The sequence below is a fragment of the Salmo salar genome, chromosome 04 (assembly GCF_965601325.2).
Source record: "Salmo salar chromosome 04, fSalSal1, whole genome shotgun sequence".
Classification (NCBI taxonomy): domain Eukaryota; kingdom Metazoa; phylum Chordata; class Actinopteri; order Salmoniformes; family Salmonidae; genus Salmo; species Salmo salar.
In genome coordinates, this window is record NC_138294.1 from 59,656,607 (window position 1) to 59,671,259 (window position 14,653).

Consider the following 14,653-nt stretch of genomic DNA (forward strand, 5'->3'; position numbering starts at 1 on the left):
ATATTTAAACCGGACAAAAGCTTCGTCAATAGAAAAGGAGAAACAAGAAAGGTGCACTCCCGATCGCGCGCTGGACTCATGTCTGGAAATTTCCACTGTCCTCTCATTGAAAGTGCTGTATCTCCCTCATTTTTCAGAGTAAAAGCCTGAAACAATGCCTAAAGACTGCCCACATGTAGAAGAAGCCATAGAGATTATGAACTGGGTCCTAAGTCTTTGTATGGTGGATAGGCTTTCAATGAAAAAACAGCCTTTCAAAATAATAGTACTTCCTGGATGGATTTTCCTCAGGTTTTCGCCTGCCATATCAGTTCTGTTATCCCCAGAGACATTATTTTAACAGTTTTGGAAACTTCAGAGTATTTTCTATCCAAATCTACCATTATATGCATATCCTAGCTTCTGGGCCTGAGTAGCAGGCAGTTTACTTTGGGCACGCTTTTCATCCGATATTCCGAATGCTGCCCACTACCCTAGTGAAGTTAATGGACAAAAAATTTGCATTTCTAAGTGACCCCAAACCTTTGAACGGGTATGTATGAATGCATTAAAGGACTACGCGTGTGTTGTTTCAGACGTGATTGACCTGACAGGCGATGACAAGGATGACCTCCAGAGGGCCATTGCTCTCAGCCTGGAGGAGTCCAGCCGGGCCTTCAGGGAGACGGGCATCACTGATGAGGAGCAGGCCATCAGCAGGTAGACTGGGCTCAACACCACCATGTTATTGGCTGGGCTGAGGGGAGAGGAGGAGCATACTGGGAGGTTTGAGTGGTGAAATGTCAACATAATGCACTTTGAACAAGGCACTGTGCAGACTTGCTAGTCTTTGTTTTGTTGCTAAATGTCAACATTATGTTCTTTGGGGGTTTTGCACATAATAAATGTCCTTTGATTAAAGTGTGTGTATTTTTAAACGTGTTGTGTTGTGCTCTTTGCAGAGTTCTGGAGGCCAGCATAGCAGAGAACAAGGCAAGCCTAAAGCGGACACACACGGAAGTGTGGAGTGACTCGCCCAATCCCCACGACAGGAAGAGAATGGAGAACTGCCCTGTGGGTCTAAAGAACGTGGGCAACACCTGCTGGTTCAGCGCCGTCATCCAGGTGGAGACTCAACACAAACACACCCCTCATACAACGCAAAGCATCCTGTGTCAATGTAATTCATTAGATATATAGGCCCTGTTTTTCTAATGACATTTAGTGTACTACAGCTCTTGGAGACTCCAGCCCTGCCTGTCATAAGGTAGGGATTACGTTGTTGTTACTCTAAAGACTCCCTGGTAGAGGGTTAAGTGAGCTGGATGAGCACTGGATACATTGTCACATGGTCCCTGCCCCTGTGTGTATTGGGCCTCCTTGAGGAGACCAGTCCCACGTTTCAGCTCCTTCTGATCCCAGAATTAGAGATTTACTGAAAGCAGATGATGAAATCAAATGACAACTCCACTAATCTTTCTTCTTTTCTAATTATTTAATCCTTTTATCAAAAGGAATGGAAGTTTGTTTTGTAACTTCGAACTTATCACTCTGCTAACATTCTTTTGTAATCCATCATATCAATACAGCTAGCAGTAACCTAGCAGTAACAGGGGGTGGTAACAGCCATAGGAAAACTGATGTTGACTACCTCACTATATAGGAACTTCCAGGATCTCTTTTGATATTGCAAAAATGTTTATTGCTGGTTGAAAGCTAAATGAATGTCACTCAGTAAAATGGACTCGTTTCTCTTTCTGTCTGCTTGTTTCCAGTCTCTGTTCAACCTGCTGGAGTTCCAGAGGCTGGTGCTACACTACTCCCCTCCTGTCAGAGTCCAGGACCTGCCTCGCAACCAGAAGGTGAACCACCACCACCACACTCAGCAGGGAGGCTTAGGCCCAAATCCCTCTGACCAATACGTTCCAGAGATGGTGGCACTGGAACACAGGTTAAACCTTTTATAGGCGACAGCCAGGGAAAGATCCGGTTAGCTCTCTCCCCGGTGTACTTGACTTGTGTCCTTTGAGACCCATGGCTCCTCAGCTGGACAGCTGTCCTTCCTGTTAGCCTCTGAGCTGGGCTCAGGATGAGACATTCTGGGTTGTAAGTCGATGCCCTCACCAAGCTACAGCTCTATTTGGTTGCAGTGTGATCTGCTCTTGCCTCAGGTTCCATTGGTTCACTCTGCCCCGTGACTGCCCAGTTGATTCACTACCTCTAGACCCAGGGAGGGTGGATGAAGAGGATTTGAAGCACGCTGTAGCCCTAGTGGTTCCCTCTCTGACACACCCGACAGTAACCATGACCTGTGACTCACACCAGCTCAGCTTAGCCTCTCCTCCCTGTCTTTCTGCAGCAGCTGCAGTCTCTTCCTCGCCCGTTGCTGCAACTGCAATCTTGCTGTCTGCACAGCACGTTTCTCCCAACCGCTTCCCATGGTGCCCTCCTAAGGGTCAATGGTTAGTGCACATCTGCTAATCTGGGCTACGCCTCTGCTGCTGTTTCCATATAGCGCCAGTCGTCTTGGGGTTTTAGTCTGTAGTCCCACTGTCTAATATCCATAACCTCTTCTAGGGCTTAGGCTCTAATCTGTCAATAGCCGTGACACTTGCGCTCAAAACGAGAGCACTAATGCAAGAGGTTATTTTAATTGCTCTGTTTGTCAACGAGGCTCGTCTTCAAAGCAAGGCTTTTCCTTTGCCAGTGTCACATAAGTGTCCCTTTTTTTTGTCACACATATGGGCTTGAGCAATGAGTCCTCTGTGCTCTCAACCTGCACCATAATGTAATTAGAACTCGTTCATTCATTGGTAGTAGTTGTGGTGCAGCCAGTCAGTGTCCTGCTGTATGTAGAGCAGTGGAGGACTCCCTCTGGTTGTCACACCACTGGTTGTCACATCTCACGCCAGCTCCAGCTCACAGATTTACTGGGTCAGCTCAGCATCACTAGGCTCCAATAGAAAAGCACATTCCCTTGCATAAACTGGGGAAATACTCATCTTTCATATTTTGATGGGCACACCATCATCATAAAGCACCGAACTTGAAAATATTATAATGGGTATAATAGTGTTCTTAATTCAGTCTCCATGGTCTGAAAGATGGTTGACATTAAAACCCTGAAATGTGACTGCGATTTGGAAACCCGTATTCCCTTCCTCTAGAAGGCAGGTTATCATGTTAACTAACGTCCCTGTGTGTGTCTGGGTGTGGTTCCTGGTTGTCGTTCCGTAGGAGCACAGAAACCTGCCCTTCATGCAGGAGCTGAGGAACTTGTTCTCCCTCATGGTGGGTTCTAAGAGGAAGTACGTGGACCCGTCATGTGCCGTGGAGATCCTCAAGGACGCCTTCAAGTCCAGCGAGTCTCAGCAGGTAAACATCCTAGCTATCACTCTGTAAAATCTGCTATAATAAACCAATCAACCTATCCATCAAATGTATTTGTAAAGCCCTTTTACATCAACAGTTGTCACAAAGGGCTTTACAGTAGTCTGGCCTAGACCCCCCAAAAAACAAGCAACAGTACAGTGGAAATACAATTTTTAAATGAATTATAAAGTTTGGGAAACCCTGCACTGTAATACCATGGTGCTTGCCTACGGAGCAGCAAGGGGAGCTGTCCTTCCCTAGCTTCAGGCTATGCTCAAACACCACATCCTAACCAGAGCACTCCGTTCTGCCACCTCTGGTCTCTTGGCTGTCCCACCCATACGGTAGGTCAGTCAAAGTTGTTCTCTGTCCTGGCACCCCAATGGCGGAACCAGCTTCCCCCTGATTCTAGGACAGCAGAGTTCCTGCCCTTCTACCGAATATGACACCCTACCTGTAAAGAGTTTCTTATCCCCCGAAACTTAGCAGTGACTTTTCCTACTAGCACTGACTTTGCTCATCATTTCTTTATTGAGGAGAAATTGGACTACATCTGTGATATGTGGTTGTTCCACCTAGATATCTGAAGATGAGTGCATCTAAGTTGTTCTGAATAAGAGCAGCTGCTAAATATGAAGTGTAATTAGGGGATCCTTCCGTGTTATATTTACCTAGATCTGATGGATTTTAGTCCCTTCTTCATCAGGTGTTTTGGTGCTTCTCATGACACCTTCTGAAGGGTTGATCAGTGCCTTGCAAAAAAGTATTCATCCCCCTTGGCGTTTTTCCTATTTTGTTGCATTACAGCCTGTAATTTAAATTCATTTTTATTTTTATTTCATGTAATAGACATGCACAAAATAGTCCAAATTGGTGAAGTGAAATGAAAAAAATAACTTGTTGAAAAAAATAAATAAAAAACGGAAAAGTGGTGCGTATGTATTCACCCCCAATTAACTTCAGAAGTCACATAATTAGTTAAATAAAGTCCACCTGTGTGCAATATGTGTCACATGATCTGTCACATGATCTCAGTATATATACACCTGTTCTGAAAGGCCCCAGAGTCTGCAACACCACTAAGCAAGGGGCACCACCAAGCAAGCGGCACCATGAAGACCAAGGAGCTCTCCAAACTGGTCAGGGACAAAGTTGTGGAGAAGTACAGATCAGGGTTGAGTTATAAAAAAATATCAGAAACTTTGAACATCCCACAGAGCACCATTAAATCCATTATTTTAAAAAATGGAAAGAATATGGCACCACAACAAACCTGCCAAGAGAGGGCCGCCCACCAAAACTCACGGACCAGGCAAGGAAGGCATTAATCAGAGGCGCAACAAAGAGACCAAAGATAACCCTGAAGGAGCTGCAAAGCTCCACAGCGGAGATTGGAGTATCTGTCCACAGCACCACTTTAAGCTGTACGCTCCACAGAGCTGGGCTTTACGGAAGAGTGGCCAGAGAAAAAGCCATTGCTTAAAGAAAAAAATAAGCAAACACGTTTGGTGTTCTCCAAAAGGCATGTGGGAGACTCCCCAAACATATGGAAGAAGGTACTCTGGTCAAAGCCCAGACCTCAATCCAATTGAGAATCTGTGGTATGACTTAAATATTTCCGTACACCAGCGGAACCCATCTAACTTGAAGGAGCTGGAGCAGTTTTGCCTTGAAAAATGGGCAAAAATCCCAGTGGCTAGATGTGCCAAGCTTATAGAGACAAACCCCAAGAGACTTGCAGCTGTAATTGCTGCAAAAGGTGGCTCCACACAGTATTGACTTTGGGGGGGTGAGTAGTTATGCACGCTCAAGTTTTCTGTTTTGTTGTCGTATTTCTTGTTTGTTTCACCCCAAAAAAGATTTTGCATCTTCAAAGTGGTAGGCATGTTGTGTACATCAAATGATACAACCCCCCCCCCCCCCCAAAAAAAAAATCTATTTTAATTCCAGGTTGTAAGGCAACAAAATAGGAAAAATGCCAAGGGGGGTGAATACTTTCGCAAGCCACTGTAGATATCGGATGGGGATCAGCTCCTGTATGCTAATATGCTGTAATGTAATGTTAATATGACGAATAGTAGATAAAAAAAAACATGAGCTGGCGCACACCCAGAATAATAGTTTGTATGGAGGTGCTGACTAACAGTGAATAAACTATAAACTATCAAAATAAAGTCGCACACTCCATGTATAATCTCCAAGCAATTTAATGGGTATTTACCAATGTTTCGGCATCACTGAGCCTTCCTCAGGGTGATGTCATGAATACTTGAACCAGGTTATGTAGACACACAGTACAGTTAGTGTAACCAATGACAGTAGTGAGGGGTGTGTCATAATGATTAAGTTAATTAAAATGAATTAGTGAAACTGTTAAGAAAATTGTAAATGGCATATTAAATATATTACTCTATTGTTATCATATAGAAACATAATGGAATATTGTACATCGTATTAGCATCAACATACATTATTATTTCATTCAATTTCACATCATTTTGTATTTCATTTTTGTTACATGTAATCTTTTGGTTCAACCTTAATATATAATGAACATTATCAACAGGGGGAACATATTAGGTGTATGCTAGTAAGCTGTAAAACATGACCAATAGTCCCATAACTGTTCGGCGTCCGCCCCCCGAAAACCCGATAATGCAGAGCTTATATTCCTGTTAAGATCCTGCGAGTCTGGCCACTGTACTCATCAGTCATGTCCGTAGTCCACTCTACTCTGGTCACTTTGTGTGTCTGAGGTTAGAGAAGTGTTGACCCCAATTAGAGGGCACAATTGACGTCACCAAGGCACCCTCTGGTCCTGATGGTTGCTTTTGAAGCCTAACAATTACATTTGACTTGACTCTGGTGTATACACATCTACCTCAACAATTACCAAGTCCCTCAGTATAAGCCCACTTAACCAAGGTTTAAAACATGGAAAGGAGGTTATGTTCTGTACATCTGAGATCTAGGCCTTCTGTTCTACACTGAAGGCAATGTTCTAATTGTTCTGTCTCTGTGTGCTGCCTGTAAGTATTGTTGTAATTGGTCTGTTTCGCTGTGTGCTGCCTGTAAGTATTGTTGTAATTGGTCTGTTTCGCTGTGTGCTGCCTGAACAGCAGGATGTGAGTGAGTTCACACACAAGCTGCTGGACTGGCTGGAGGATGCCTTCCAGATGAAGGCAGAGGAGGACCGGTACGACAACACACCTTGCTAACGTCAACACACACACACACACACACACACACACACACACACACACACACACTATGTTATTCATCCCCTTAGGAGACTGGACACATCATGCCTTCTGTGTTTTCATACAGAATATGCATCGTAGTGAATTTAGTAAGCATTTTATGAAAGTCCATGTAAAAAAGAGGCTAGGAGCATTATTCACATGGCTTAGAGGACAAAGCGTGTATGTCGCACACTGTGACTCACCCCAATGAGTGTGTGTGTGTTGGCTCTGATCTCTCTCCGTTCCCAGAGAGGGTGAGAAGCCAAAGAACCCGATGGTGGAGCTGTTCTACGGCCGGTTTCTGGCTGTTGGTGTTCTCGAAGGTAAGAGAGGGAAGCAAGCATGTTAGAACGTCCCTGGGTAGGAGGAGAGGTGACGTGAGAGTTAAGGCTCAGCCGGCAGTTTCCTGCTTCGAAGTAGCAGCAAGGAGAGGCAGAGTCCTTGTCCCCGATAATGAAAGGTGACCTTGTTTTAATGAGATGTGGCGCATGTAAAAGCACAGGGCTGCAGAGCATTGATCCTTGAGGACCTTGACGTCTGATTGGAATTTTGCTTATTATGCATGACAATACTGGCCCAGGGCCGCCAGACACAAAGCTGGGCCAGCAAGGCAGCTTCTGCTCCTCGCATCCTTAAATGACCTTAATGCCACATTTGCATGTCCGCTAACTTCCCCTCTCTGGGTTCAGTTTTTTTGTTGTTGTCAGTCAGTACTCAGCTGCTGTAGTCAGTGCAGTGGGTTGGCGAAAGGCGTCCGCATGCTTCCCATCCGGAACAATTTGTGCGTATATTATGATGACATTTTGAGACGTTTTTTTGTTCATTTCGGCTGTTCTTGCACGCAACATTTTTTTTCTCGAGGCAAGCTGAAGTTCGGAAGCTGAAGTCTAAGCCCCTTCATTGGTGATTGGTCTGCAGTAGGGAATCTTCAATGTAGTATTTGTCATTCAGCTATGAGAAGACTCATTTTGATGCATTTTTTTTTACTTGCTTTTAGATGTAAAACTAAGATCTCCACCACCAAAACGTAAACATGTATTTCTTGAGTTAGATTAGTTCTGACTATTTTGAGGAAGTGTATGCTGACTAAGGCGTCTTCAGATGGCCAAACAGTACTATTGCCGCAGGTATGGTCAAAGGTATGCGAGCGCACTCGTTCGGGTTTGCCTAGCCGAGTTTGGCTAGGCGCCAGACGAACTGAAGCATGCAGCAGTCTTAAGGCTCTTCAGGGCAGCAAGCTATGCTGTATTAACAGTCTACTAACAGTGGATGTGATCTTCCCCTGGGTTCAAGTATTTGTTTTCTGACTTTTATTGAGCTTACCTGGTGCAATGGAACCAATGGTAAAGTCCCAAAAAGAATAAACCCTGCCCATCTGGCATACTGAGTAGGCTCAATCAAACAAATCCTATTTGAACTCAGGCCTGGCTATGATGACTGATGCTGAACTCAACCTGGCTGTAAATTAGTGTGAAATGGGTCTTCTCTCACACACACTTGACCCAGTTCCTCGCCATATGATACACACAGGCTAGGGCCGCACCTCTGAGGAATAATACTGCATAATAGGGTACAACTGCCTCTACCAAATCCCAGTGCTTTTTCAATTAGTTGTTGTTGGTAATGAGGCCCCAACTGTGGTTATGTGTGGGTGTGTGAGGAATGCTTGTGTTGGTGCATAAATATTGTTTACATTTCTGTGCTGCTGCTCCCTTTACCCACAGGAAAGAAGTTTGAGAACACCGAGATGTTTGGGCAGTACCCCCTGCAGGTGAACGGCTTTAAGGACCTGCATGAGTGTCTAGAGGCGGCCATGATTGAGGGGGAGATCGAGTCCCTGCACTCATCAGCAGAGAACTCTGCCAAGTCTGGACAGGAGGTCAGTGCTGCTGCTCTTTAAAAAACAACTAACACTGGAGTTTGGCGTTTTAACTGTAATACATGTGTAATAGGGATAATGAAACTCCAAAACATGTTCCAAACTTATAGTTAGACACACGCGAAATGTACAGGCAACAAAATTATACTGGAAGTACCATAACATTTCTGTTCGACAACCAAATGTTACCAGTAACCCACTAAAATAGCCCATCTAGGCCTACTTAAAAATAGACGGGTGCTTGAATAATTCAGGAGATGTGGGGGACTGACTGACTACCTGCCCCAACGCATAGTGCCAACTGTAAAGTTTGGTGGACATGGAGTAATGGTCTTGGGCTGGTTTTCATTTTTTGGGCTAGGGCCCCTTCCTTCCAGTGAAGGGAAATCTTAACGTTTCAGCTTACAATGACCTTCTAGACGATTCTGTGCTTCCAACTTTGTGCCAAAAGTTTGAGGAAGGCCCTTTCCTGTGTCAGTATGACAATGCCCCCGTGCACAAAGTGAGGTCCGTACAGAAATGTTTTTTCGAGATCGGTGTGGGAGAACTTGACTGGCCTGCACAGAGCCCTGACCTCAACCCCATCGACCACCTTTGGGATGAATTGGTACGCAGACTGTGAGCCAGGCCTAATCCCCCTTCATCAGTGCCCGACCTCATTAATGCATCGATAACGTGACACCATTCATTCCTATTTGAAGCCAAGGAAGTTGGGTTAAGATGGCATCTCATGGAAGCAACATTCGCAGTTTAAACTAATCCAGGAAGTGACGTTGCAGACTAGCTCAGTGCTGCCCCCTCCCACTGAGTATCTCAAAATGAAGGCCGACCAGGGTGCTGCAGGCTGCCATTAGCTACTAAATAATCCTTCACTTATTTTGTGAGCAATTTTAGAGTCGGTTCAAGAATCGGTAAAAATAAATGTATTCAGGGATTTTTCAGCCATTGAAATCCTTAAGTCTTTTTTCAGGTCGCCTAAGTCAAAACAGTGTCCATGAAAACCAGCCCAAGACCATTATTCCCCCTCCACCAAACTTTACAGTTGGCACTATGCGTTGGAGCAGATGGTGTTCTCCTGGAATCCGCCAAACCCAGATTCGTCTGTCGGACTGCTAGATGGTGAAGCGTGATTCATCACTCCAGAGTTCGCATTTCCGCTGCTTCAGAGTCCAATGCCGGCAGGCTTTACACTACTCCAGCCGATGCTTGGCATTGCTCATAGTGATCTTAGGCTTGTGTGTGGCTGCTCGGCCATGGAAACCCATTTCATGAAGTTCCCAACCAACAGTTTTTGTACTGACGTTGCTTCCAGAGGCAGTTTGGAACTCAGTAGTGAGTGTTGCAACCGAGGGCAGACAATTTTTTTACGCTCTTAAGTACTCGATGGTCCCGTTCTGTGAGCTTGTGTCGCCTACCACTTCGTGGCTGAGCCGTTGTTGCTCCAGTTGACTGTAAGTGCTGGACTGAAGTTTGATGAACTGACTTGTTGGAAAGGTGGCATCCTATGACTGCGCCACATTGAAAGTCACTGAGCTCTTCAGTAAGGCCATTCTACTGCCAATGTTTGTCTATGGAGATTGCATGGCTGTGTGCTCGATTTTATACACCTGTCAGCAATGGGTGTCGCTGAAATAGCCAAATCCACTCATTTGAAGGTGTGTCCACTAGAGGTCGGCCGATTTAATCGGAATGGCCGATTTTTAATTGGGGCCGATTTCAAGTTTTCATAACAATCGGAAATCGGTATTTTTTTGGACGCCGATTTGGCTGATTTATTTTTTATTTTTTTAGACCTTTATTTAACTAGGCGAGTTAGTTAAGAACACATTCTTATTTTCAATGACGGCCTAGGAACGGTGGGTTAACTGCCTTGTTCGGGCAGAACGACAGATTTTTACCTTATCAGCTCGGGGATTCAATCTTGCAACCTTACGGTTAACTAGTCCAACGCTCTAACCACCTGCTTTACATTGCACTCCACGAGGAGCCTGCCTGTTACGCGAATGCAGTAGGAAGCCAAGGTAAGTTGCTAGCTAGCATTAAACTTATAAAAAACAATCAATCAATCATAATCACTAGTTAACTACACGTGGTTGATATTACTAGTTTATCTAGCCTGTCCTGCGTTGCATGTAATCGCTTAGGTACACGTTGCTCCAACCATAAACGTCAATGCCTTTCTTAAAATCAATACACAGAAGTATATATTTTTAAACCTGCATATTTAGCTAAAGAAATCCAGGTTAGCAGGCAATATTAACCAGGTGAAATTGTCATTTTGCGTTCATTGCACGCAGTCAGGGTATATGCAACAGTTTGGGCCGCCTGGCTCGTTGCGAACTAATTTGCCAGAATTTTACATAATTATGACATAACATTGAAGGTTGTTCAATGTAACAGGAATATTTAGATTTAGGGATGCCACCAGTTAGATAAAATACGGAACGGTTCCGTATTTCACTGAAAGAAAAAAAACGTTTTGTTTTCGAGATAGTTTCCGGATTCGACCATATTAATGACCTAAGGCTCATATTTCTGTGTGTTATTATGATATAATTAAGTCTATTATTTGATAGAGCAGTCTGACTGAGCGGTGGTAGGCAGCAGCAGGCTCGTAAGCGTTCATTCAAACAGCACTTTTGTGCGTTTGCCAGCAGCCCTTCGCAATGCATTGCGCTGTTTATGACTTCAAGCCTGTCAACTCCCAAGATGAGGCTGGTGTAACCAATGTGAAATGGCTAGCTAGTTAGCCGGGTGCGTGCTAATAGCGTTTCAAACGTCACTCGCTCTGAGACTTGGGGTAGTTGTTTCACCTTGCTCTGCATGGGTAATGCTGCTTCAAGGGTGGCTGTTGTCGATGTGTTCCTGGTTCGAGCCAAGGTAGGAGCGAGGAGAGGGACAGAAGCTATACTGTTACACTGGCAATACTAAAGTGCCTATAAGAACATCCAATAGTCAAAGGTATATGAAATACAAATCGTATAGAGAGAAATAGTCCTATAATAACTACAACCTAAAACTTCTTACCTGGGAATATTGAAGACTCATGTTAAAAGGAACCACCAGCTTTCATATGTTCTCATGTTCTGAGCAAGGAACTTAAACGTTAGCTTTCTTACATGGCACATATTGCACTTTTACTTTCTTCTCCAACACTTTGTTTTTGCATTATTTAAACCAAATTGAACACGTTTCATTATTTATTTGAGGCTAAATTGATTTTATTGATGTATTATATTAAGTTAAAATAAGTGTTCATTCAGTATTGTTTTAATTGTCATTATTACAAATAAATAAAATGTAAAAAAAAAAAAAAAAATCGGCCGATTTTTAAATCGGCACCGGCTTTTTTGGTCCTCCAGTAATCGGTATCGGCGTTGAAAAATCATAATCGGTCGACCTCTAGTGTCCACATACTTTTTTTTTTTGTGCGTGCGTTTGGAAAGTATTGAGACCAGTTGACTTTTTACACATTTTTGTTACATTACAGCCTTATTCTAAAATGGATGAAATCATTTTTTCCCTCATCAGTCTACACACAGTATCCTATAATGACAAAGCAAAAACAGCTTTTTAGAAAAATGTTTCAATTTTTTTATGAAAATGTATTTAGTGCTTTTTGAGGTCGGTTCAATTCTTAAAAAATAATCTGTTTTTGATTTGAAAAAATGTTTTACATTAAATGCATTATGTGGGTTGACTGCTGTAACACAGTAAAACAATGAATAAAAATCCAATGATCGTAGTGACTGATTTACTCCTCATCACTTAACCATTTATTCACATTATTTTAAGAAAATATTTCAGTTGTGTATATTGCATTTGTTTTATTTCATTCCAAGTCATCTCATCTCTATAGAGCTGTTGCCTTTGCTGTGACAAAATCACAATTTTAGTATGCCTAGTACTTCAAAGTAAATAACACATACATTTATGACTGCTGAATACCAACTATTGTCACTTAGATCAGGTATTTTCAGGTAGAGATACTTCACGAAGCATCTGCTCTATCCCTCTCCATCGCGTTTTCTTTTTTCCCTCTCGGTGTCTGTCCCACAGTAGCCTAACATAGCAGGTGTAAAAGAAACACAGACCGGACAAGTAGGCTCGCAATGGATTATGGTCATTATACTTAATGAGCATAGTTTAGCGCAGAAAACATGTTGAATGTTGGCCTGTTGGAAAGTACAGCTCCTTACTACAGTGGCTTGCAAAAGTAATCACCCTCTTTTTTTTTTATTTTGTTGCCTTACAACCTGGAATTAAAATAGATTTTTGGGGGGTTTGTATCATTTGATTTACACAACAAGACAACCACTTTGAAGATGCAAAATATTTTTTATTGTGAAACAAGACAAAAACAGAACTTGAGTGGGCAAAACTATTCACCCTCCCAAAGTCAATACTTTGTAGAGACACCTTTTGCAGCAATTACAGCTGCAAGTCTCTTTTGTCTCTATAAGCTTGGCACTTCTAGCCACTGGGATTTTTGCACATTCTTCAAGGCAAAACTGCTCCAGCCCCTTCAAGTTGGATGGGTTCCGCTGGTGTACAGAAATCTTTAAGTCATACAACAGATTCTCAATTGGATTGAGGTCTGGGCTTTGACTAGGCTATTCCACGTCATTTAAATGTCTCCCTTAAACCACTCGAGTGTTGCTTTAGCAGTATGCTTAGGGTCATTGTCCTGCTGGAAGGTGAACCTCCATCCCAGTCTCAAATCTCTGGAAGACTGAAACAGGTTTCCCTCAAGAACTTCCCTGTATTTAGCACCATCCATCATTCCTTCAATTCTGACCAGTGTCCCAGTCCCTGCCGATGGAAAAACATCCCCACAGCATGATGCTGCCACCACCATGCCTCACTGTGGGGATGGTGTTCTCGGGGTGATGGGAGGTGTTGGGTTTGCGCCAGACATAGCGTTTTCCTTGATGGCCAAAAAGCTAAATTTTTGTCTCATCTGACCAGAGTACCTTCTTCCATATGTTTGGGGAGTCTCGCACATGCCTTTTTGGTGAACACCAATTTGTTTCTTTAAGCAATGGCTTTTTCTGGCCACTCTTCCGTAAAGCCCAGCTCTGTGGAGTGTTCGGCCTGAGGTGGTCCTATGGACAGATACTCCAATCTCCGCTGTGGAGCTTTGCAGCTTCTTCAGGGTTATCTTTGATCTCTTTTGTTGCCTCTCTGATTAATGCCAACCTTGCCTGGTCCGTGAGTTTTGGTGGGCGGCCCTCTCTTGGCAGGTTTGTTGTGGTGCCATATTCTTTCCGTTTTTTAAAATAATGGAGTTAATGGTGCTCCATGGGATGTTCCAAGTTTCTGATATTTTTTTTATAACCCAACCCTGATCTTGATCTGATTTATCTCTAGGGAAATTGCGCAATGTGTGCCTTGAGCTCACAGAAAGAAACGGAACGAAATGAAATTAAAATAATTGAACCGACATTGGTCAATTAGTTGTTTAAAATACAAAAAATAACATTTCGGTTTGTCACTCAGCACTACTAAAGGCACAACAATATTAGTGAAACAGGCATGAGTCAAAACACGCTGCTCAAGACTACTGATTCCTTAGTGCCCAATTTAAAAATGTGTTTATGGATACCGCATGACTCATATGATCCATTAGAAACATAAACTAAATTGAAAGCCAATTTTGGAATTCCTTTCAGCACTGGTTTACCGAACTCCCTCCTGTCTTGACCTTTGAACTGTCAAGATTTGAGTTCAACCAAGCTTTGGGTCGACCTGAGAAGATCCACAGCAAGCTGGAGTTCCCCTCCATGCTGTACATGGACAGGTAAGGAAACCTCCAACACAGCTACCAGTCCAGCTGTACCTAAGGGAAAATGTATCAATTCAACAGGTGTAAGCAGCTAAGATGAACTGTTATTAACGTCACATAGCCTAAATAACATTATTTTGGGTTTCCTAGGCCCCTTCCAAATTAAGGGTCTTGCAAAAAGAAAATAAACATTATATTGTGATTTTACATTGAGCATGGGTTGTAGTCCTTTAATCTGGGATACAGGCCCTTAGTTTTCCAAGGAACTTATATGATTTCTGTTGTTTGTCAGGTATATGGACAGGAACCGGGAGATCACCAGGATTAAACGGGAGGAGATCAGGAGACTGAAAGAACACCTGACTCTACTCCAACAGCGTCTGGAGAGGTGGGCTG

At 43.3% G+C, this 14,653-nt stretch overlaps 1 protein-coding gene across 6 annotated transcripts in view; it reads left to right on the forward strand.

Moving 5' to 3' along the window:
• Positions 1-14,653, forward strand: part of usp25 (ubiquitin specific peptidase 25) — a 68,841-nt gene that overhangs the window by 24,902 nt on the left and 29,286 nt on the right. For 5 of the 6 annotated variants that reach the window (XM_014197388.3, XM_014197392.3, XM_014197390.3 and 2 more), the window contains 9 exons: positions 576-699; positions 942-1,104; positions 1,755-1,841; positions 3,217-3,354; positions 6,471-6,547; positions 6,843-6,916; positions 8,318-8,472; positions 14,145-14,272; positions 14,550-14,645. In XM_014197388.3, coding sequence (XP_014052863.1) covers positions 576-699; positions 942-1,104; positions 1,755-1,841; positions 3,217-3,354; positions 6,471-6,547; positions 6,843-6,916; positions 8,318-8,472; positions 14,145-14,272; positions 14,550-14,645 — 1,042 coding nt within the window. The remainder of the gene's footprint in view (positions 1-575; positions 700-941; positions 1,105-1,754; positions 1,842-3,216; positions 3,355-6,470; positions 6,548-6,842; positions 6,917-8,317; positions 8,473-14,144; positions 14,273-14,549; positions 14,646-14,653) is intronic. The other variant, XM_014197389.3, reaches the window with a different exon arrangement.